Source organism: Cyprinodon tularosa, unplaced genomic scaffold (assembly GCF_016077235.1).
Source record: "Cyprinodon tularosa strain WSP-4 unplaced genomic scaffold, ASM1607723v1 ctg107, whole genome shotgun sequence".
NCBI classification, from domain to species: domain Eukaryota; kingdom Metazoa; phylum Chordata; class Actinopteri; order Cyprinodontiformes; family Cyprinodontidae; genus Cyprinodon; species Cyprinodon tularosa.
Window position 1 is genome coordinate 2,640,531 of NW_024037860.1, and position 24,470 is coordinate 2,665,000.

At 37.5% G+C, this 24,470-nt stretch overlaps 2 protein-coding genes across 6 annotated transcripts in view; both read left to right on the top strand.

Moving 5' to 3' along the window:
- Positions 1 to 2,124, top strand: part of LOC119786145 (myelin basic protein-like) — an 87,524-nt gene extending 85,400 nt beyond the window's left edge. The window contains exon 4 of the mRNA XM_038289260.1: positions 1,743 to 2,124. Coding sequence (XP_038145188.1) covers positions 1,743 to 2,041 — 299 coding nt within the window. The 3' untranslated portion in view covers positions 2,042 to 2,124. The remainder of the gene's footprint in view (positions 1 to 1,742) is intronic.
- Positions 2,044 to 24,307, top strand: LOC119786147 (myelin basic protein-like). Of its 5 annotated transcripts, XM_038289281.1 has the most exons (7): positions 2,044 to 2,303; positions 11,526 to 11,630; positions 11,792 to 11,818; positions 12,460 to 12,489; positions 14,697 to 14,768; positions 14,925 to 14,943; positions 23,063 to 24,307. In XM_038289281.1, the coding sequence occupies exons 1-6, from the start codon at positions 2,184 to 2,186 to the stop codon at positions 14,925 to 14,927; spliced, it is 357 nt and encodes a 118-aa protein (XP_038145209.1). In that variant the 5' UTR covers positions 2,044 to 2,183; the 3' UTR covers positions 14,928 to 14,943; positions 23,063 to 24,307. The 5 variants fall into 5 exon arrangements, with proteins under 5 accessions (XP_038145209.1, XP_038145199.1, XP_038145239.1 ...); XM_038289271.1 differs by lacking the exon at positions 14,925 to 14,943; XM_038289311.1 differs by lacking the exon at positions 12,460 to 12,489.
- The last annotated feature ends 163 nt before the right edge of the window (positions 24,308 to 24,470 follow it).

A 24,470-nucleotide genomic window follows, 5' to 3' on the forward strand; every position in this document is an offset into this window, starting at 1 on the left:
ACCACATCTTGTCACTACAGTGTGAACATTGTCTCTGAGCTTTAAGGGGGGGGGGGGGGGGGGGGGGGGGGGGGGGGGGGCTGCACTGCATGTCCTCTGCTGTGGGAGCTGGTCTAGATTGATCGATGGTTGTCAGAGTGGACATTTCTGAAATAACTGTTTCCTTTTAAGCGCTATAAAAAATACTAAGCATACTGATTTTATTGTTGCTGGGGAAACACTGTCATGATGTAGAAAATATTTCTTTTTGTTTTATTAAATACCTGCAAAAGCATGGCATGATGAGTCAATCATTTTTAGAGCCACTTTTTGCTTCAATTACAAGTTAAAATGTTGAGCAGTATGACTTCCAGCTCCAAACACATTAACTTGAGATTCCACCTATGTCTGAAATTTGACAATCTAATATATAAATATTTATCTAAACCATTAAGTTATCACTGAAACTACACCATTAGCATCATCCTGCTGGAAGCGGAGCATAAACCCCGGTTTCCACTGTTTTTCAGCTTCCTGTATTTTAATCCAGGGGTCTTCAACAGGGGGTCCAGGGAGGTAATGCATGGAGGTCGCAAAAGTTTTGGTTATATATTCCCTCCTTCAATTTTTTCCACTAATTGAAATGTCTTTATATCCACATTCACATGAATTCAACACACTGTAGTAAACAGATAAATGGAGGCAGAAGATGTCGTTCAGTCATCAATGCACACATTCAGCGACACACAGGAGCTCTTTCAAGCTGGACACCATTTCATTCACAACACCTGTCCCATCAACCAGGAATCAGAATCAGAAATACTTTAATAATCCCAGGGAGAAATTACTTTTGTAACATTACTCCACGTGTCATAGAGTGACTATAGGAACAGTTTGATATAACACAATTTCATACAATATACAATAATTAGGGAGTCCCCGTCTCGCCATCAGTTTGGGGGTCCTTGGCCTGGAAAACTTTGAAGACCCCTGTTTTAATCCTTTCTTCTTTCCATTACCTCTGACTTTCTTCCCTGCTTCACACAAAGCTGCCAACAGCATGTTTCACTGTGGCTGCTGTGTTCAAGTAAAACTGCTGTGTTAGTTTGACTCATCAGATATTTATTTTGTATCTTTTGGCAAAAAGATATATTTTGGTATATTCTGATCAAACCAGTTCCCTTCCTGTTTGCTGTATTCTCTGCATGCTCTTTGACCAACACTATGTCCTGTGGTTTTCTTCTTGCCAACTGATAATTGTGCCGTTAGCAGATTATCCCAACCGAGCTTTAGATCCATGCAGATCTCTGCAGGTCTGTTTATCTGTTTTTGCAGAAGCTCTTTATTAATACTTAACTGACCTCTTTCTGGCTGTATTTAGTTCTATTCTGAGGGATCAGTACAGTGAAGAGAGGGATCCATTTTTTTGTTTTTTCAGTAGGAAGAAACAAAACTGCAACTTTTTTCTTCCACTTTACATATATTTACACATAATATCCCCTCACACTACATAGAAGTTTGTGTTTACTGTGTGACCAATGGTCAACAGTTGTAAAAATGTTGGCAGGGAAGCCTTTAGGGAAGTCTTTAGGCAGTTTCCAGGTCAGAAGGTGAGCTAGAAACAGAGAATATTAGCTCTGCTGGTTTTCACTGCTGCAGGAAGGGCCCTGGCCTGTAAAAAAAAGGGCCCTTTGTGCCTCTCTGGTTTTGTTGTGTGCCATGCGGGCCTAAGCCCATAGATGACCCTTGTTGTTTCTGCGCAGGCCTGGTCGAGGCAGATGCGAAGCAGAACAATGGCTGCGTCTTGGAGAAACCGGCGGTGACTGACTCCACGGGCACTGAGGGCCCCCACCAGCCCTGGAACCCTGCCAGCACAGCTGACCCTGACGCCGCCATACCACGCCCCCACCTGGTCCGCCTCTTCTCCCGAGATGCCCCGGGCCGGGAGGACAACACCTTCAAAGAGCGACCCTCGGAATCGGACGAGCTGCAGACCATCCAGGAGCACAGCGGAACGGCTTCAGAGTGCGGGTCGGAGAGCCCCGAGCAGGACTTAGAATAGGCTGACTTTTTTTTTTGTTCCTTCCCTTTCCTTTCTTTTCTCTATTCCTCTTTTGAGCTTTGCTCTCTTCTCAAACGGAGAGACAAAAATAAAAGAAATACATTCAACTAATACAAACAACCCGTCAAGCGCTTCTACAACCATGGCATCTTCAAGTAGCTCCGCACAGGCCGCCTTCGGGCTGGGCCGGAGAAAGAAGAACCCCGGGCTCCTGGATCAGATAGGAAAGTTCTTTGGAGGGGACAAGAAAAGGAAGGGCAAGGTGAGGAAGGGTCTCGGTGGAAACACCAGACCCCTCTCATATAAGTCAGTAATTCTGCTGATTCTGTATCACTTTCTGTACAAAATGTTTCTTCCTTCATGGTTCGTCATGTTGAGTTTGGTTGGTTTTACTAATTTAAAGGTGAACCTAAATAACTTAACTGGCTGATATGTGCTGATTGGACACATGAGGATGACTTATTAGAACATTTTATCCGTGTTTTACATTTTAAATTCATATCTGTGATTTTGTGTCATTTGAAGATTTTCTTTTCTATGAATGGTACTTACGCTCGTGGCATTTCTTCAGCTGAATCATGGTACAGCAGTAGATGTTGAGTTTTAAAGTTAAAAGATGTTTATTAAGACATTTGTTAAAGTGGAGAACAGCCGTGTTTCACTTCAGGTACCTCACTTCCAAATCCTAAGGCTTAGGATGGGATGTGTTTGTCATTTAGATGTGACAAGTAGATTAGTGCGGGATCTCTGCAGAGGGCTCACAGCTTCTTCATCACTTTGATCTATGAGCGTCTGGGAAAAGTCCACCCAGGAAGGTACATTGCTGCTGTTTATGGCAACACCAGCCTGCTAGGTCACTTTCACAGTTAATGATCACTTTATGCTTGAAATGATCAAAGAAAATTATTTATATTGTATACAGTATAGTAGTTTATGAGCCCTTCTTTTTGAAATTATATTAAAAGATTGTCCTGTAAAGTGAGTAGAGATTAACTTTTTTCTTTCAAGTTAACTGTGATGTGTTGAGTTCTATTTACTTTTTAAATTAGTTTTTTTTTTTTTTTTTATCCCTGGAAAAAAAAAAACATTTTTTAGGGACAGTTTTTCAGAACGAAATGAAAGAAAAATCCTTTGCTTTGTGCTCCTGGTACGGACCAGACTGGGATCCGCTTCCAGACATGATTGGACTGCTTGGCACGGTATCAGCTATGCTGGCTCCGCCGCCTGTCCTCCGCTATGGGCTGGGCACTCAGCGATGGCCTCTGGAGGCGGAGCTGATTCAGGTTATATTCTCCAAATTATTTAGTTAGCCTTCCACTAGACATGGGTCGGTTCTGGATTCCTGCTGTATGATAATCTTCAGCTAGGAAGGTTTTCATTTTAAAAAACGTCAAATATCATCCTTGCCGCAAGAATAGTGGAAATATTTACTCGTACTTTGAGTTAAACGCATGGGTGTAGCAGGAAAATCCACTGAAATTATTGTAGTAGTGGTTTCCATCCTTACTTGGCTCAATTTATTACATTTTGTTCTTGAGAAAGTAAAACGGGACGAGAGAAAGCAGATATTTCCTGGTTAATTAGCCCTCAGGTAACTAGCCCGCAGTCAGCTGCTTAACAAACATGTACCTCACAGCTTTACAGTAATTAGGATAATTGCCTTTTTGGTTTCCGTAAGTTGATGGTTTCCAGTTTTTTTGAAAATATTTCCAAACACCTGAATTATTTTTCTTGAATAGGAGGGATAAATGTTAAAGCTTGTATTTGAGCCAGCTGACTGGCAGTGCTCAACTATAGGTAGCGGGAAGAAATGTATATTCTTCCTTTCTTTTTTGTTGCTGCCACTCTATAGTCCTAAATGCCATCTTTGCAATAAGAGCCTTGGACCTTAATACTTGCTTCCTGCTTTGTTTCAGTTAGTTAAGCGGCAGTTTGCGGCAACACTTCAGCAGAGTCGTGTTCCTCTGTTCATATTGCATGAGAAATCAGATCCGCCTCCTTGCTAATCAGTGCTGAAGGAAAAAAAAAAGAAAAAAGAAATACTTAACAGCTTGACATATGCATCCCCCCCAACTCCAGCCCCACCCCCACACCTTATGCTAGCTATAAATTAACAGGTTAAGTAAGATTTAGGTGTAAACTGATTTTATTTTTTTCTCTCGCCTGTTCTGCTGATCATAGATGGCGAGACGTTCAGGGAAAAGCATCAAATGAACCACTTTGGAAGTTTCCTTATTTTTTGCCATGAGCTGCATGTTGCTGTTTTGTACCAATAAAAGTTTTCCTTAGAAATAAATAGATATCAGTGACGCTGTGTTCACCGATGGTTTGCCTTCAAACTGCTTACGGATCAAGTCAGTGACAGTTTGCCCATTTCTGCTGCCTTTAGCAAATCAAATAAGTAAAGTTGCAAACATTTTACTTTCACCCCGTTTGCTTCAGACTCATTCTTAGACAGACCAACAGGCTGCAGTATTAGTTTAAAAAGCTTCACTAGTGTTTATCTTAATAACAAATGAGTTTGTCTAACTTTTGGATGTTTAAATGTTTGCTAAATTGGTAGGTGGATTTAGGGGTTTAATTATCTTTTTTTAAATATATTTTTAGCCACTTTAATGTCTTTTATTTTAATGATGTTTTGCTAAAAATCCAATTAAACGCAAAATAGCTGGTTTCAGGACACATAAAACGTCTGAGGATATATCTGCCGCTAGATGCTGACGAGTTTTTGATCATTTCAAATCCTGGGGATAAATCACAGGTTAACTGGAGGTGAAATGAAGCTTCCAGAAGCTGTTCAGGCTGGAAGAGGAAAGAACAAAGAAATAACTTTTTTTTCTGTGTTTTATATTTAGTTGCATCTTAGTTTCATGGTACAGCGTGTCAGTCAGATGATGAAATCCAGGGTTGCCTCTTTTAGCTCTCTCTCACTTCTGTGATGCTGTTTTCTGACCCCAGTGTCTTGGATGAGGAAAGGGACGGTTCCCTCTCACCAGTTTGCTCACCTCAGGTTAAAATGTCTCTGACCCAGTCTGTGAGACGTTTTTTCCTTTTGTTTTTTTTTTTATCAACACCTTTTAACTCTGCTCTGGGTTAATGTAACTGCTTGTATATGTAGTGACCGGCGACCTGTTCCTGATCTAATCCTGCTCTGAGCTGTTTTTATTTTTATTTTTTTCTAAATACTGCTTGATTAAAATTGTGTAACAACATCCCCACCGCTCTCTTTGTTTTATTATTCTTTGATTTGCACTCACCTTCATGTCTCCGGAGTTTTCTTGATGTAAAGGAATGATAGATTTAAACAGCCCCACTAACAACATGTGACATCCTTTCTAATTCCCATTTGCTGCTTCTTTAAAGGGATTTGTCTCCTGGTTTGCAGAAAAGACACATTCTTTGCCATCTCTATCGTCGAGACTTAAAGAGTTTAAATATATTCTGTCCGTCACCGCACAGAAAAAAAAGAGTTATCAAAGTAGGCGTAATGGAAAGCAGAGCTACTGTTTATCTCCACTCTGATAGAGCTCGGTAATGGATGACTGCCTCGGCTTATTTGTGTGAGCATAAAGATTAAATTGCCAGGAAACAGAAGAAAACAATTGGAGCTCTTATGCCAAAACAGGGCATGACTCTGGAATATGTTTTCCTAAATCATAGCAACAGAAATAAATGTATTTGGGCCTTGACTCAAAGAGAGATAAAATTAAATCCATGAGGTTTGTTATATGGCCGTGAAAACCTATGTGGTCCATTCATTCTTACGTATATGATCATTTACACTTGGATGCTTTAAGCACTAAATTACAATGAAACATCAATAGTCCAGAAGTCCTGTTTGAAGAAGTTGTTTCTGCATAATGATGAACTGGCAAAATTAAAATCTTTTTTTAATGCAAATTAAATGCAAACTTCAAAATGAGTCATTCTGCCGAAGTATTGCCAGCCCTGCTCCTCTTTATCGGTCACACTTGAAAGAAGCAAAGTTTAACACCAAAGGGTTGTTATGGATGCAGCATGTTGTGCTTCACAGTTCAGGTTATTCATCATTTTTTAAAAGGAATTTTAAAATGTACATATTTCAAATCATATTCTAAAGAAAGGAGCTACAATTTTCTTTAGTTCAACTGCAAACTGTGTATTATCTAAACATGATGAAACATGACTGTAGCTTGGCAGCCATTAGATTCTCCCAGTGCAATAACAGGGATGAAAAATGAAATGGTTTTGTTGCATCATAATGCTGACACAAAGAATTAAAGCAAAAATGCATAACATGAAGTATGAGTGATCGTTGGAGGCTCTTTTAGTTTCTATTCCAGAACTACTTTTTGCAGCAGGATATTTTTCCTAACAGCTAGAATAATTTTTTTATATATATATAAATGTTTGAGGGAAATTGGAGGCCATCTTTCAGCGATGTGAGCAGCTGGCAGAGAGCAGCAGCAGGTGTAGCAGAGGCAGCGCTCTGTGTGACTCTGTGTCTCCTACATTGGCTCAGACTGGCACTTTGATGTCTCATTAAAACCAATAACTATAACGTTTTAAAACCTTGTGAAAGTGTTTACATGCCAAGCTAATCAGATGCATTAAAAATATGCATCTACCCCCCCAACATCTCACACTAAACGAGTATACTATAAAAAAAAGCCTGTAGTTTCTTTCATCTGATCTACAGAAGCAATTAAAATGAAGGAGATGTTTTTCAGCCAGCTTGCCAGCAGTGCAGAGCAAAACCTGAGGGAGGACCAGAGCACTTTTGCACCTATTAAAATATGAATTAAACCATATGAATGTTATGATGGGAAACTATTATTTTGAGTCTTTCTGTCCATACAAAGGCTATAGAAAAAATGATGATAAACTTTTATGTTTTCCTTTCTAAAAATCTAAAGCCCTCTTAACTTTCTTCCTCTTTACAATATGGGTGCAGCTGCAAAGTTTTGGGTATAAAACTTTTGTTTTTGGGCACGATTACTTTGCACCAGATGTCATTTGTTTGTGGGTTTAGCAAAAATAACATATAAAAACTGAGTTGAATAGAACTTAATCTTCTTACCTGTGAAAGGAAATGCGCCTCTGTGATGAATGTTAAACACTGAGCAGATGCAGGAGTCAGAGTAGAAAAGCTGTCACAGATATACAATTCCTGTGTAAGCTGCCATGATGGAACACAAAGACTATGAGAGAATAATTGATGTCAGGAAATAATAATGTCTCCTGTTTGGCATTTTAGGATAAAACACAAAGTTTTGGAACGTTCACTTTCAACCTTGAAGATTTTCAGGTAGTTAAGCAAGCAAGAAGACTATAGTTTTATGAAGCCGAAAGTCGTTACCTTTTCTTTGGATTAAATATTAACAATCATTTATAATAAAGCAGACCCCTGGTCAGGATTTGACCTTCAACCCAAGTGCTGATCATTAGATCGGCTGAAATGCAGTGCAGGGAAACGGTCACATCATCTGGATTCTAATTAATGCTTCTTCTTTTCTTAGTTTATCCCTCACCTAGAATCAAACTGTACAGCAACGTCTAACAACGTAAACTATTAAAGATGACTAAGCTGCATACTACTGTGTTTTTCTGAGCAATCGCTGCTGAAACAAAAATTTGAAAAAGAAATGAAAGTTGTAGAAGGAACTGATAGGGAACCTTGATATTTTAAGTTATGAGTGAAAACACTGGAAATAACTAAATGCTAACATTGAATGCTATGTTTTGATAAAAATAAAACACCATGGATATCCCTTTAAAATTTGAATACCCGAAACACACTGCAGAGAAATACCTGACGAAAATAAATAAATAAAGCTATAGATGAATTAATATAGGTATGTTAGAAATACGTTGAAATCAAAAACAGATTTTCCTTTCCTTTGCACAAGACTTGCTTCTGTTTGGGAAAAGAAGTGGGAAACCATGTGACAAGAGCACAGGCATTTACATAATTTCTAATTCAGCTTATTGCTAATTCACAACACATGTCATCTCAAGGCACTTTACAGTTCATCAGATCATACAGTCAAACTGATTCAAAGTTTTCTAAGGAAAACCAGTTGATTGCATCGACTCATTGACTCGGATGCAATCCTTCACACTAAGAATGCTTGTAGCGACAGTGGAGAGGAAAAACTCCCTATTAACAGAAAGGAACCTCCAACAGAATCAGGCTCAGTGTGAACGGCCATCTGCCGAGGCCGACTGGGGTTCAAGGAGATAGAAGCAGATAATGGGGAATATAATAGCATTTCAAACTAATACATCATTGTATACAATATTTGAAGAAATACATAGAAAAAACTTTCGCCGTTAAGCTAACAGCCATTTTGATCAACTTTTTACTAATTTCTGTAGCTGAAGTTTGACGTGGGTGTGAGTTTGATGGACAAGTGGACCAATTAGCAACAAAATCTGTGTAAAAAAAAAAAAAAAAACATTCTACTTTGACTTTCCCAGATTTACAAAAATAGTCTGAACTTGGCACTAACAGAACCTGGACAAAGTTTGCTCTAAAGGAGAAACACACAGCACCATGTTATAAAGAGTTGATGATACATTTAGGGTAATGTGCACTGTAGGCTTTGCTAACAGACATGTTTCAGTTTTAGGGCTTATCAGATGCTTTTCTAGCAGCTGTTTTCTTGCTTGAATAGATGAAACACTATAAAATGGGACTTCTTGTCGCTTTTTTAGATTTTTTTTTCTTCTTTTCTTTTATAGCCAGATTCATGCAGTGTGTACTTTTGTTGTCATCAGATAATCCCACCTTAGCTGTGTCTATTTAAAGCTCCTTTAAAGTTATTGACGACTTTTTAGCTGCTTAATAGTTAAATGCTTCCCTGGTAGTGTGTTATTATGATAACTCAGCAATAATAAAGTTATATTTCTTGCTGTTCTCACTCTCTGTTTGCTTCCCTTTAATTTCTGAGAAAACTTTGAGCCAAAACAGTTTTTTTGCCTTTTGCTTCTCTTGGAACAAACAGAGGAGCGAGCATTCAGTTATTTACTTCAAAGGTAAAATGAGATGGCTTATGGACAATCCCCCAGAATTATTTGATGTCTTGTTTTTCCTTACCTTTTTTTCCCTCAAAACAAAGCCCACCGATCATTGGGTCAGCTCTGATTTCCCGAAGCTCTTCGTTTTACCTCCATTTCCATCCTTCTCTGTTTGCAGACCTAGCCATGCAAAAAATACACTTACACAAGAGGGCATCATTAGGGGTCTCTGGTGAAAAGAGTTGGAGTTAACAAAAGAATAACAAAAGAAAAGAAATGCTTGAAATAGTGTTGCAACAATGTATAAGGTTGTTTTTTCTCTATTTGTATTTCATATAATACCGTCTGTATTTCCACATTCAGATCAGCCATAAAAGCTCCAGCAGTCATGTTGGTGTAAGTTCCCCACTTTTTCTCCACCTTAAACATCTTTGATGTGAGGCAGCGGTGAGGTAATGGATGAGAATCATAACCCCACAGGCAAACTCCCGCAGTCTGAAATCCAGGACTTCAGAGGACATTACATTGATTTTGTTGTGCACCTTCATCTCATAGAAAACCGAAATTCAGCCTCGCCGTCAGAGTCCGAAAATGTCCGGAGTTCAAGCAGACTTGCTTTTGTTCCTGAATGAAAGGTTGAGCTGAAACCATGCTGGAACGGATTGAGGTCCCTAAAACATGAGAAAATCCACACATGTCCCTGTTCCATTAGGGAGGTTAAAGAAAGAAAAGCAGGAGGTGACATTCGGGGGGAAGGCATGAACTCACTGAGAACGTGGAAACTGTGCAGCTCGCAGATGGGATTCAGTGAGATTGGTTTAGGATTCACACCTGGTGTGTTTCTTTAATGTTTGCAGAGGTAAAAAAATCCCTTTATCCCCTCAGAAGTTAAATTCTTTATTCTGCTTTATTGAACTCTCATGTAGCACTCAGGTTAATGCTTGATGATAATCGGTCTTGTAAAATTTTAACATATCAATTAGAAAAGATGAGCTCCTTCACATGTTCAGTTGTACCGGTTTTATCATTTTTAGTCTATTCCAGTATTTGATAGTTAGCTGGGTGGATTTTCTCCGCTGTTAGTGAGTCAAATTAATTAATGAAGAGACAAATCTTTTCAGAGCTACTGTAGCCAACAGCTTTTAAAATAATCAGCTTTTTAAAAGTAATCTAATCCCTTCATTTACATTCTTAAGTCGTGACAGAGAGGATCAAATAGAAAGTAAACGTCAGATATTAAAATGAATTTCCACTATCAGTGAGCAGCCAAGCCAGAAGCCTGTAGGTTAACCCTTTTGATTTATTTTTTCGGATTTAATTTTTGAAAATCTTTGACTGGTTATTCTAATTTCACTGGCCTGTATTTTGGACAGGCTTATTTTTTCTTACTGTTTGATGTCTTTAAGGTGAACTGTAATGATCTGTGTCTCTTAAAAATTAACTGATTCTAAATAACATTTTTTTTATCACACAGCCATTGTAGTTTTATATTTATTTATATATTTTTTTTTCTTTTTTTAAAATTAGATTTAGACTCTCTGTCAAATGTTTTTTTTTATGTTGTAATTTCTTGTAAATTAATCAATACATCTGTACTGCATAGGAAAAACAGGTAAAGTAGTTTATTCTACCATTAAAGCTGAAGTTATTATTTGCAAACATGGGCAAAAAATATACTGCAGGGCCCTCAGAGTTTTGGATCTACCCAATTAAGGATGAAAAAGTGTAATTTCATTAAGAAAAGTAAAGACTAACAGTCTAACTGTCCTTCTAGATTCACATCCAACTGAAATTTTCTTACCTGCATTTTGTGAAGGTATCTGCCTACATTAGGTCTGTCTGAATGATACAGTTATTTGAAGTCCTTGTTGTTAAACCAGTCGGTAACTGGTGAGAGGACATTATTTTTCAGGGGGAAAAAAGTTCCAATCTGTGGAAACATAAAATAGAAATATTGAGGTAGAAGGTGACACAGGAATGTGGCCCTGTCGTCTGGAGACGTTTCCATGAACCCGTTCAGTTATTCACCATTATCCACATGAAACACTCTATTGATCTTCTGAGATTAAATTCCAAAACAATTCACATATTTAAGGTACTTAAATCAGTTTATTTCTATAGCGCCAATTCACAAGACCTTATGTCAAGGCACTTTATAGTTCACCAGATCATCCAGTCAAATTGATTCAAAGTTTTCTATCTTCAATCATTGATTGAAATACAATCCCTCACACTAAGCATGCTTGTGGCGACAGTGGAGAGGAAAAACTCCCTTTTAACAGGAAGAAACCTCCAGCAGAGCCAGGGTCAGTGTGAGCGGCCATCTGCTGAGGACGACTAGGGTTACAGGAGACAGAAGCAGAGAGCGCTTAATGCTTTAAACACACCAGTTAGACTCCTTATCATTTACCACAACCAGAAACTCAGCCGGATGAGTGAACAGTGAGGCCTCAGAGTGAAAGTCTGCTGCTCCTTCTCTTCCCAGGGTTCTTTCCGAGGTGCTCTCTCTCCAGCCCCTCAGAAAGCGTCTGCCACCTCGCCACGTAAACGCGGAGCAGAGAACGCTGTGGTCCATTTCTTCCGCACGATCGTGAGTAGTATGCCATGTTTCTCTAACCATCAAACTCTTAGATTGGAGAAGCTCCGGCAATGAAACCAGAACACACTACTGCTCTCCTGTTCATCTTTGTTTCTGACTCTGGTCTGACCAACTTAAAACTTCTGTACTGTCTGCTCTTAACTACTCCTCAGGTGTCCCCCGCCCCTCCTAAATCTAGGGTGAGTCTGCTTTATTTTTATTACCTTACAACCATTCTGTTTTCCTAAAAGGTAAGTAAAACAGTACATCAAAAAGGTGTTAATAGCCCTTTTCACATTTCCCATATCATTTCAATGGGATTTTATGAGACTAATTAATACAATTAAGTATATTTCAGCAGTTTTAATTATGTAAAAATTTTATTTAGAGCCATCCAAGTAAATAGTGTTGATCCTGCATATCCTTATACATTAATTTGTGTTGGTCGTTTAACAAAGGGATTGTGATTATTAATACTTTGGCATCAGTAATGAACTTTTTATTTATTTTAAACTTTTGATCTTGAAAAATGAACTTCTTTGATAAAAAGAACAGGGAGATGTAAAACTAAAGCTTTATCTCCTCCTTTAAGGACCTGCAGGACATTTTGTTATGATCAGAAGCTATAAATAGTTTCTTGAGAACTATTGAAACAGACGTCTCCCCTGTTCTTTATTCCTGCCCTGCTTTGCACATCTTACCCCCATGTCCCACATGAACTCTCCCCCTCCCTCCCTCCCTTCCTCCCCTGACTCACCCCTTCACTCCCCTGTCCTGCCTTTGCTCTTAAACACATTGTTTCTCTACTTTTTCCTCTCCTCCTTTCTGTCTCTACACCCAGTGGAGGGGACTAGCTGCCAAGATAGGCCTGGTAGGTTTAAAATGGCCGAAAGAACGAAAAAAAAGAAGAAAAAAAAAAGAAAGAATAATGTCTTATTAAAACTTACAGTATCAAGTAATTCATTTTTTTTATTATTTACCTTCAATAATGACGCTGGTTATTATTTCCTTTTACATTTGCTCTCCATCATCCATCCATCTTCCTAATCTTCACATACATCAGAGATAAAACTCTGTTTTATCATGGTCATTCTTTGACGTTTCCATATTCTGATTGATAACAGCAGCATTGCTCGACCCTTCATGGTGCTTGTATCATCCTAAAGGTTGCTCTGTGGCTGATAGACGGAAAGCTGCCCTTCTCCTCCATTTACAACATCATCAGCACATGATTTACTGTAACACTGTTGTTCTTGTGTGCGGATGTGGCCCCACAGATAGCTGTGGATTAAACAAATGAAGTCAACACGTCATCAAATATATTGGCACAGAAAAATGGAGTGGATCAAATCTACCCTTTAGCTGACAACAGATTATTTACTTCCTAAGAATGGTCCATAAATAGATTCATGGATTTATCTTTTATTTTTTATGTTTGTTTTTTTAGTCAAGGACAAGAACGTTTACTTTTTTTGCACTCCACCTTAGAAAGGTGCCCTTATTGATAGTTTATTCATCATCTGATGAGGAAATGATATTTTAACACTTTTTGTCTTCTTGATCTATACTTAATCAAATTAAATAGAGACATAAAGCAGAAAGGTTTTAATCCCCAGTGCCTTTGTGCTGATCTGCCACTACAACCTCTTAAACTAGATTTATTTTTATTTATTTCAACTTTAATTACCTAGAATATCATTAAGAAAAACAGATTCAGTAATTCAGTTCATAACCTGAAGCTCCTATACATATATTTCTGCCACGAATACAACCAATATACAGCAGTTAATGTTGTGTTGTTGAGAGACTGTAACTTATACGTATAACCCAGAGCTCACAGCTTTCTCAATCCGTTAATCTGTCAGAACAGCATACGCTGTCAGATCGACATACGCCTGGTTTTTATCCAACCTAAATTAAGTCATAATATAAACCACAGCCAATGTTTTCTATGATTTTAGTAAGTAACTTATTTTAATTTGATATTGACAATTTACATTATTTTATTATTTATCTTTTAACTCTTCACTATTATGTTATTCTAATACATTTTTCTAAGTTCCACATTTGTTCAAACATTTTTTCTATAATCTTTTTGCTGCTGTAAACACCAGAATTTCCCCATTGTGGGACAATAAAGGGATTTTCTATTCTATTCTTTCTTTTCTATTTGATTCTATTCTATTCTGTTCTATTCTAATATGGTTTAAGCTATAGATGATTCTTTCAAGATCCCATAAACTTCAACCATGTCTGTCCGTTTCTGCATCCAATAAAAACCAGTAAAATCAAAGCTTTTTTTGTTAACTCAAAGATTTTCTTTTTTAAAAGTTTAAATAAACATGTTTTTGCTGGTTGGAACACTGCTGCTAAAATTCAACATGGGAATAATGCTGCCTATTTTCCCGCATGCGTATTATAACAACGTATGCCGCTCTGACAGCGTACTGTATGCTGTTCTCACAGAACACCGTCCCTGAAGGAGTCGATAGGTGCTTCAATGGTGGCCTTCAGCTTCTCTGCCTTATCTGGTGTCTCTATAGAACGGTTGTAGGTCAGGTTTGATTTCTAGACATATGCAACTATCCTTCTACCTGCAGTATTAATTGTTTGTGCTTTAATATATAATTTTAGGTTAAAACATGTTATGAAAGGAGAGTTTGTCCTTTTTTCTGACTCCCTTTATTGTCTCAGTCAATACAAAGTTCTCAGCTAATTTCATAAACTTCAAACTTTCATAGTTGAACACTCCTTTCCAGCCTCTAACTCATGCATAATTCAAGCATTATGAAATGTTAAAGGAGCACAATGCAATCATGCTGTAAAGTTGGGGCACAGTTGGATCTCACCCCAATCAATAACCAGAGTTGCTGAGGGACGCAAATCAATCCTCCGGAGAATATTCTGGTGAAGGAACAGTCATTTCTACCTTAACAGCTCTCTGAATATTCTTAAACTCTGGGTTGAACGATAAATTAATCCATGGCTCTCTTAAAAGAGGATGGCCACATCTCAGTCCCTTAACATTGTGTGAAAGACTTTTTTTTTAACATGCTTGAATTCTTTTGCTTTCTTCAGGGCCAACAGAAGTCAAGCAAGAAGTCCGGTGCAGGTGACGGAAAAGGCTCCCTGACTAGGATGTTCAAAATGGTAAAAAGAAAAAAGATTTGCTTCTATTTTTAACTGATTAGTAACCCAGTTAGGATTTCTTTAAGCTTTTTTTCTGGTTCTAAAAGCTTTAACAAACTAGATTTGTTCCCTAATGATGCTCTTGCCTCTGTCTCTGCGTTTTCTCTTCTACCTCAGTGATGATATCAGCAGCAAAGTGAGTAAATACTGGGTGATGGAGGGATACTTGCCTTTAACTCACCGTGCATTTGCTCAGCATTGATTCGCTTGGAAAACATTATAATGTCATTGCTACAGCAACCAGAAGCATAATAATGAGAGGCTTTTAGACACAAGATTGATTATTGTGCATGTTGTAAGCTTCATGACATGGCTGATATAATCACGCTGAAGGATGTAGGTTCAGTTCTGGTGAGGATCCACCCTGGCTGCAGCTAACAACCGACCGCTTCACTACGAAGGGAAGGTTGGCTTATGCATCTTTAATGAGCTTGTTTTATTTCCCATTATTATGCGCTGGCATTCATCATTTTTACGGATGCTAGGAGAGTCCTTATTTTATTTTAGAGTTTCATTTGATCTGCAACATATTTTTCTTGTATTTTGTTTTTGCCTTTTGGAAAAAGGAAAAAAAAAAAAAGCCAAGAGGGGAAGTTGTAGAAATGAACTGATCAGAATCGTGTATCTGGTTTTGGATCTCTACTTTTTATCTGTTTAAGAAATCTCAGGTCAAGAAATGACTTTTAACTCCTCCTGCCTTGAGTGCACATTTAATATTTATATTTGCAGCTGAAACAACCTCCACCACGTGTGTGTGAGGGAGTTCTACTAAAATAAAACTCAAAATTCTTCAATATTAGCCAGTAGGATGGTTATTGGGGATAGAAACATTTAAACAGCATGTCTGTGTCATATATAAAGTTGTGCTTGAAAATTTACAGACTTAAACTAAATGGATAAAAGTAGTGAATAAAATGATTTAATCATGATACTGATTTTGAATATATCTATATCTACATATATAACAACTAAACAAGCCTGATGGAGCTCTTGAACTTAAATGTTTGTCTTTTGAAGCGATCCATGAAATCAGGTGTTTTCTCTAAAGGTCAAGGAATGTTCACTCTTCTGGATGTGTTGACAGGATTGTTGGTTCACTGTTCATGATTAAAACCCCTATAAAACTAATTGTATCATATTTGATACTTGAGTTTTTGAGACCTTTACATCATCAGTGTTATATTTTTATTCTAAAAACCCTGACTTACACAATAAGTCGCATGTAGTGAACAAAAAACGTTGAAAATTATAGAGAAATGCCTTTTGTATCAATTTTGATGCAAATAAATTATCTAATTTAACTTATTAAAAAATTCTTTTTGATTTCATTTGCCAGAAAGTTCAATGACAACTTTAATAGAAAAAAAGAAAAAAAAAAATTTATGTTCCAGGATTTAAAGGGTTAAGGTACTTTCATTTTACTGGGAGCTTCTTTGTTTTTAGAATTATTTTATTTAGTTTACTAAATTATTATTTAGTAAATGTGTATTTGTTTTGTTTGTTTTTTTTTTTTCAATTTTGTGTTATTTGAATAACTAGTGTGAACTTTTTTTTCTTTAATGGGCGGGTATGTTGAAGCACAGCTGTAGAGAATATAATTCCCACTTTAAAACTCAATCTTCATCTTTCCTGAAGATCTGCAAATATTTTATAATAATAAAAGATACATAGCTTTAGGTTCAGTCTTTTTATCCTCTGATAAGATTGATTGAGCTAAGATATTGATAGCATTTTATCAAGTCAGTATTAGTATTAGTATTGGAGCAATACAGTGATCTATATTCTAGTTTGTACAATTTCAGCTGCTCTGCTTGGTCTAAAAGGTAACAGCCACTGGATCGGCTGCTCTGACTCATTATGATAATGCAAAATCTTAAAAAACATTTTTTTTTCTTTAAAAAAAATCCAGAAAATTACTGCTCTTGTGAGGAGAAGTTTCATTATTGCATTATAGTCTCTCAACTCTCGACCACTCAGTAGATTTGGTTTCTATTTGTTCTCAAATTCTATTTTTCAATTGATTTAAGAAAAAATATGACAACTTTTATGTTTTATTCAATTAGTCACCTATAAATCTCAAAAGAAGAACAAAAACAAAAAAATGTAAAAGGTCAGAAGCTTTATGGTGCAAAAAGCCTTAATAATCAGTGTCAAACTGGTCGTTTATTTACTTGGTATCGGATCAATCGACCCAAATGAAGCATTATGACAACACTTCTGCTCTGAATGGTTCGCTCTCTCTTTCAGCTAGAATGAACTGCAGATTTGCGTCACTTTATTCTTTGAATCATTATCTAATCTGATGAGAAGCAAAGGTTAAGCACAGACTGTTGATAAGGGGAGCAAATATGAACAAATATTAGCATAATTTAAAGGAGAATTAATTAAACTAAATAAAAGGGAGAAAAACTGCCTACATCCATTGAAAAGTGCTGTGATCTCATCTACGGAGGGATTTCCATTCTTAAGATAAATAATTTAGAGGCTGAAAAAGTTACTTTTCTACTCAAAATAACATTTAAAAAAGGGTAAAACCTAACTGACTAACAGCCAGAGAATGCATCTAACCCAGTGATCAGTGGGTAAAAGGTTAGAGGTCATGGAGTGCAGATACTCAGATTCAAAAGTCACAAAATACTTTTCTAACAGTGACAAGAATAAATAAGATATTTTTTTTTCTTTTTAAGCAAACAGATATGCTTTTAAAGTAACTTTGCAAATCTATTTCAACTAATAATTTTCTGGTTCTAAAAGTAAAAATCTGCACAGGCAGATGATTTCAATCCTTGAATGACTTATTGGTGCAAACTGTGGGAGCTCTCACACTGAACTCTCATGGCTTTCAACATCCGGCCAACTTTTTAAAGCATCGTTAGCATTCACAGCAGTCTGTCACATTCATGAGAACCTGAGCGAGAATCTCCTTATAAGCTATGGTTTTAAAGCCCCACTGTAGATCCGATGGTTCAGAAAATGATTTGGAGGGGAGATAAATCCAAATTTCCCAAGGGCTCCATCTTTATAGAAGAAGCTAAACTGTCAAATCTGAGCTGACAGAGTAAAATAAATCTAAAGATGAAGGACCTCTGGGATGCCTTTTTTTTTAAATCTCCCAAATGCAGCTAATTGGTGAGGACTCAGAGGTACTCAGTCATTCATTCCTTTTCTCCTACATAATCCAAAAACAAATTAGGATGCAGCCCGATCCAGTCATGATTATTATTTCAGACTAAAGCTTTTTATTTCTGCCTCCAGCGCCAGATCTACCTCTGAGTAAAGCAGTTTTTTTCTTTCAGGACAGATAATGGATTCTAGTTGAGACGTCTAGAAGAAAAGCTCGGTCTTCAGGTTTTGCTCCAGGACGAGAACTAACAAACGTTCCACAATATGGATTATGTTCTTAAGCAATCCATAAAGATTTGTCTCGTTAGCATAATCTGCCTGTCTTTCAGAATGTTGCATCTTATTGTTGCTTTTGGGTTTTGTGAAAGGGTGGGAATAAAACAACGAAGCCTCTGGAAATGAGAAAACAAAATGAAAATGAAGGACAGAAAACAAAGGGAAAGCTGCAAAGTCTTTATTGACTGAAAAACAACCACACTCCTTTCTTCTAGGATAAAACACCTCCATTGAACTATTCTTTTCTGTTAGGAGCTTTTTCAATTAAATCTCTAATAGCTAAACCAGATTTTTAAGCAGTAATAAATAATTCCCCTGGTGCTTTACTGTGCCCTCTGTTACACTTCTTGGACCATGCTTTACACCGTCACTCTGTGTGTAAACCTGGGCCATGTCCGAACGTCTGCCCTAAACCATCAATCACTTTATAGAGCCCGGACTATATAGAGGACTTTATAGTGAACTCAATTAAAGCTGTAAGTACACTGTGTGATTTTCGGGGCAATTTTTCAGTCTTGCGAGAATCTTTCGATCGGCCCGACTATCAGCCTGATCGTGCGTCGTGAGTCGTGTAGTGTACAGGGGGTTACGAGGGGGGACCAGCCTGTCACGACCATCTCCCGATCAGGAATCGTCGTGGGCGAATCGCTCAGGGTGCATGAGTAAAGGAGGATTCTTCTGTAAACACAGCAGCATGGCAGGGGTGATATAAGAGAAATGCAGTTCTGTCTGTAAAATTGACAGACCGCAGTAGCCACGTTTGCTCAGCCATGTCTTTTTTCTAAATATGTCGTTGCCTTTTCTTTTTAGGACTTTCAGCACAAAATTGCACAAATTGCCAATGCAGCACATTTTACTCTAGTAAGCCTCATATTCCCCTTCTATTTGTTTGCGTTCCGGATAGACAGGTCAGAGCAGCTCCATCTCACTGGGGAGCGGAGTACGACGTGGTTTTAAGTCGTACAGTGTAAGAAGGTAGAGCAGATGAGAGCGTCGGGCCGAACATAAATAGTGAGCTGTGAGCTCACACTGTACGACTAAACCCTGCGATTAGTCGTACAGTGTGAGCAGTAGCTGCATGCAATGACTGAAGAAATCGCACAGTACGCCTGGCTTAACTTACTGTTATGACAGATGATCACTACTTTTCTCTTGTTGGTCACGTAACTCCTCCTCCACCGCACAGTGCCTGCGCCATCTATGTTATTATTCGCCACTGTCAGGTAGCGACGGCCTATGGCGACAGCAGGCTGCTGTGACAGCAAATCCCATAATGCTTTGCGAGAAGAGCTCTCAGCACAAACGGATACAGAACTGGTCTTTTGCAGAGGTTCTGCGTCATTCTCTGAATGTGGAAGATTTTTTTTTTAAAGCTGATATATTTTGATATTTAAAGTGTCCTTACTTATTACTCTCCACTCACTTTGACAGAGATATGAGTACCTTATCCTTATTAATATGTGTTAAACAACAGTCCAATAAATATATTTACTTCACTTCTGTGCAAGGATAGTTTAAGATTTTTCCAGTTCATTTTCTATTTTAAATACCACTGTCATGGGTGTGCAAGTGCCGCAGTGGTTAGTGCGCATGACCCATGTATGGAGGCCTTAGTCTTCGATGCCAGAGACCTGCGTTTCGAATCCAGCCTGTGGTCCTTTCCCGCATGTCTCTCCCCCTATCTCATATTCTCTTTCCTTTCAGCCTACTGTTGAAAAAACAAGCCATTCGTGCCGTAAAAACTCAAAAAAAAAAAAAAAAAAAAAAGAGTAAATAAATACCACTGTCTTTATTTAGAAATAATCCACATTAGTCGGTCTTGGAGGCTAAAGCTAATGGCTAGTCAGTCTTAAGATGTATTTAGGTTTCTACAACTTTATTCTCAACAATTTTAAAGCAGATTTTTTTTTTATTTAAAAAAACTTTTAAACTGACATCACCATTGCTGCATTATCAAGTTAGGTGGGAGGCAGGCAGAGCAGGAGTAACCCTCCTGGAGGAGATATTTAAAGCATTTTAACCAACAGTAAATTAGAGCGGAATAGAAAAACAAACAAAAAAAAAAAACTTTAAAACTGCTCATGTATTTTTAATTTCCCTTTTATTTTTTCCCCCTTTTTCAAATGGATTACATCACTAATTACTTCTAAACCAGAATTGTTTTTTTTTTCTTTTTTCCAGAACTTCTTAACATTTTCTTCTTAGTTCACGTTCCCCACAGGAAGTTAATTAGTACTGCACCACCTCAAGTAATAGAAACATGACTAACATGAATAAACATGATCCAAACATGACTGCAGTTAAAATGGTCATAAAATGTTGTTTAAATAATTTCAGATGGAATTAGTTCACTTGGGTTTAGTCCCTTTAGGATTGGCCACAGTATTTATACTGATTGAAGATAAATGTGATTATTTTGGCATTTAAAATGCTTTATTTTGAAAAAAAGTTTATAAAAACAACTTATTAAATGATATATATATTAGCAAATATGCAAATACATCGCAATATATTTACATATTTGTGGAGAACTGCTTCCGGTTGATTGTAAAGCCAGTTCGGAAAAGAAGCTCAAAGCGGAGAAAAAGCTAGAGAATGGGATAATGCTAATTTCAACAAAAGTAAATTTGCAGCCTGCCGATGGTAAAGATGAAGAATGAATTTGCTGTGTATATATGAGAGTCATGGGAACTTGTTGATGGCATTAAAATTATTTCTAAGAGCATTAAAAAGCTTTAAATTAGAGATGCTTATTCCTGTATAATCCTGATATTGTTCTAAAGTTTTTTACAGCACCTATCTTTAATCAAGTTCAGTCATGAACTATACCTATAATATAGTTAAAGAACATTAAGTAGTTGTGTTTGTTTGAAAGGCAAATGGATCCTGAGTCTAAACAATGCAGCTAATCCAATTAATACATGTATTGTAGCTCTGAGAGGTTTGTTTTGGAATATAATTACATTAAATAACATCTTCTCTCTGCAGACATCTATCCATAGATAGATAGATAGATATCCAAATGCAAATGTTCACATTTGTAGATTCCCTTTAGAGAGGAGCTTTTGTTTGCAGCCTAGAAAAGAACAGACGCTGGGAATAATGAAATACTACTGGGATTGGTTTCTGCATCTGCTAGAATAATATCCCCTGCATTGTTTTCCTTCAATAGTAAAAAGCTTTTATTTGATTCTCAACCCTGAAATAAATATATAAATAAGTTCCAGTGTTATTAACCTATGATGTATGCAGCACCTATTCACACACAGCCTGGAACATATTTCAACATTAGCTTCAGCTCTAGCGTTTTATTCCTCTGGGTAGATGTAAAGCTCTCCTTCTTTTAGCTGAATAATTTAACCCTAATCAATGAATGTTTTACTTTATCTTTTAAACTGCATATAAGTTAGTTTGTTTTGTTCTGTATTATTGAGCATAAACGATAATTATGCCTTTTGGGCAGGGCTTCCTTAAAGAAGACATTTTAATCAGTTTGTTAATTAAATTTTATGTCCTTAGTCCTGTTGTCACTTTAACTTGTTTCATGATATATTAATAAGCTTTTTATTTAGAATCACTATCTGCTGTTTGAAACCTCTTACAATTATGCACAGCCATAAAAAAATATATAATGGATATTTTTATTGCTCAGAGTTTGTCAATAAGATCAAACTAAACATTTAAAATTTGTAGGTGATTTGGGATTGAAAAAAACTATTTGACTTTTCTAAATGGATGACAGAGAAAGAATTTGTTTATGAAAAAGAGCGAACCCTGCAAGCCAAAGCACACCTTTCTAACTGGGAAGCACAGGAGGGGCAGTATCATGCTGTGGGATTGTTTTGATGCGGGGTCGATTTGGTGCAGACCCCCAAAAAATGGATTGGATAATAAGAAACAGCTTTACGCAGAAAGTTTGAAAAAGTCTGGATGTTAAGATGTTTGGTGGAAACATGAATGAGCAACAAAACAAAACAGGCTGGCTAATTCAATTCAATTCAGTTTATTTCTATAGCGCCAATTCACAACACAAGACATCTCAAGGCACTTTACAGTTCAAACAGATCATGCAGTCAAATTGATTCCAAAACAATCAGCGGTTCAAGGTCAAAAAGGTCAGAAAAGGTCAAGATCTTTTGGAGAATTTGTGCATTTTTAAGCAGCAAATATGTTTGTGCCTTTTTAACTCCAGATGGTAGAACTATACAGGTAGAGCTGCTGTTATCAATCTGGCTCCTCTGACTGCGATCAGGTCAGAGCACGTATGTTAATTTCTTCTCCTAAATCATAAAAAATAAAATAAATTAAAAAAAATTCTGCCATTTTGCAAACAGTTTGGGTCATCCTAATTGTCTTAAAGGAACCAAAATTCAGTGTGATTTTTAATTTAGGCAGTGAGCATACGGCTCTTTATTCAGTGCATGTAAATACTGTATCAGGTTTCACCACTACCTATGATCCCATCATCTCATTCAGAGGAAGAGCAGATAAGAACAAAAAGGATGAGAGCAACACAATGGCATGTGAGTGCAGCTGTCAGGGTTGATGAAGGAACTAATGAAGCACAGAGGAAGATGTTCTTTAGGAGGCGAGGATCTTTTTTATTGGGGAAAGACTCCAAACAATCAACAGAAAGGAATTAAGGATTTGCTTGGAATAATTAAGCGCATTGATCAGCTAATTGGCATGCTCTCTGCTTCGCCAGGATTGCTGGCAGGCCTTTAAAGGAACTGACCCAGAAGCTGATTGTTCTCATCACACAGTGAAGAAAAAGGACCTGGCTACTCCACCAGAGCAGTGGTTTAAAGCTCATCTCTTGCATATACTGATCACATGTATCTTGTCTTGTTTTGCAGGGTAGCAGGAGTGCTTCCCCAGCTAAACGCTGAACCCCTCCCTCCTTCTACAACCCCTTCCAACACCAAGAGGGTAGATGTATGCAAGCACATCAGGGGGGGACGAAAAAAAAGAGAAGAAAGGAGGAAATCTGGTCATCTGCCTTTTTTTAACACCCTAATGTTGCTATAATATATATTTAGCTGATAGACAGCAACACAATCTCTCCACCCCCTGCTAAGCTTCATGCAAAGTGTGTGCCAGTGTGAAGCTGAGATCCTGAAGCCGCTCACGTGTGCAGCCTGAATGATCCCCCCGTCTATGTGTACAGTTTAGGTTCCTGTCTCTCCTTGGTTGGTTTTCTAACAGAAAGGTGGCTAAACCCGAAGTAGGCCTGGAGCAGCTGAGGGTTCGGGCCGGTGCAAGTATCACTGACTTGACCGTTGTTGCCACTTGCTGATTGGTTGATAAGACCGGGTCACTTCTGGGTTAGAGAAGAGCAGATTTCTGTCTTATGTCTTTGTCTTCGTCTCTCCCTCGATCCTTTCCTCTTAGCAATTAACTCTTTGTTTCTTTAGCTTTTTCTTTTATTATTCTTAGTTGTCATTTTTCCATTCCACCCTTGTTAAGCGTCATGTTATGAATGCAATGTTTTAACCAACTTAAGGCTAGCAGGTAGTTCGGCGCAAAAAAGGAGACATTTTCTCTTTAGTTCACTAATAATTGACAATTTCCTTGTCTATAAGCGTATGAGTTGATAATAAAGTATAATCTGAACCCTAATGCTGCAGACATGCTTAATGCTATGATGTAGTCTGCTGATGATTGTTGGCCCTGTTTTCTGTCACGCACTTAGAGCTAAATTCAGTTGGCAAAATGTGCATTTCCTCCCGACTGCCAAAAACACTATTAGCTGTGTTTCCTTCTGGTGAATGAATAAACACAGTTTTCATAAAGGTGCTCTGTGATTAACTCTGTAATGACACAATATAAAGTTTTCCTTGAGAATGTGCAAGTTTTATGTAAAAAAAAAACAAACAAAAACAACAAAGATCGATGATTTTAAAGGAAAAAAAAAAAAAGCTCCATTCCTTCTGTTTGCTCGAGCCTTTTGTGAGTTCAGTGTGAGTTTTTTTTTCTTTTTGCTGAATGGATCCCAGGAATGAATGTAAACACCGTCCTCATTTCTGTACGTGTAATAAAACATGACCGGCCTTTTTAACTGAACATTAAAAGAATAAAAAAAAACACATAAACCAACCCTACCAGCTGTGTTTTCAGTCTGCTTTGTCCTCCTAACATGTCCGCCAGCCAATGGTGCATCTTTAAAATAAAGATGAGAAGGCATAACTAGGGAGCAACAGGAAGTGATGTTACCGGGTCAAGGCAAACAAAACGTACGACATATTTTTACTTTTATGAAGCCAG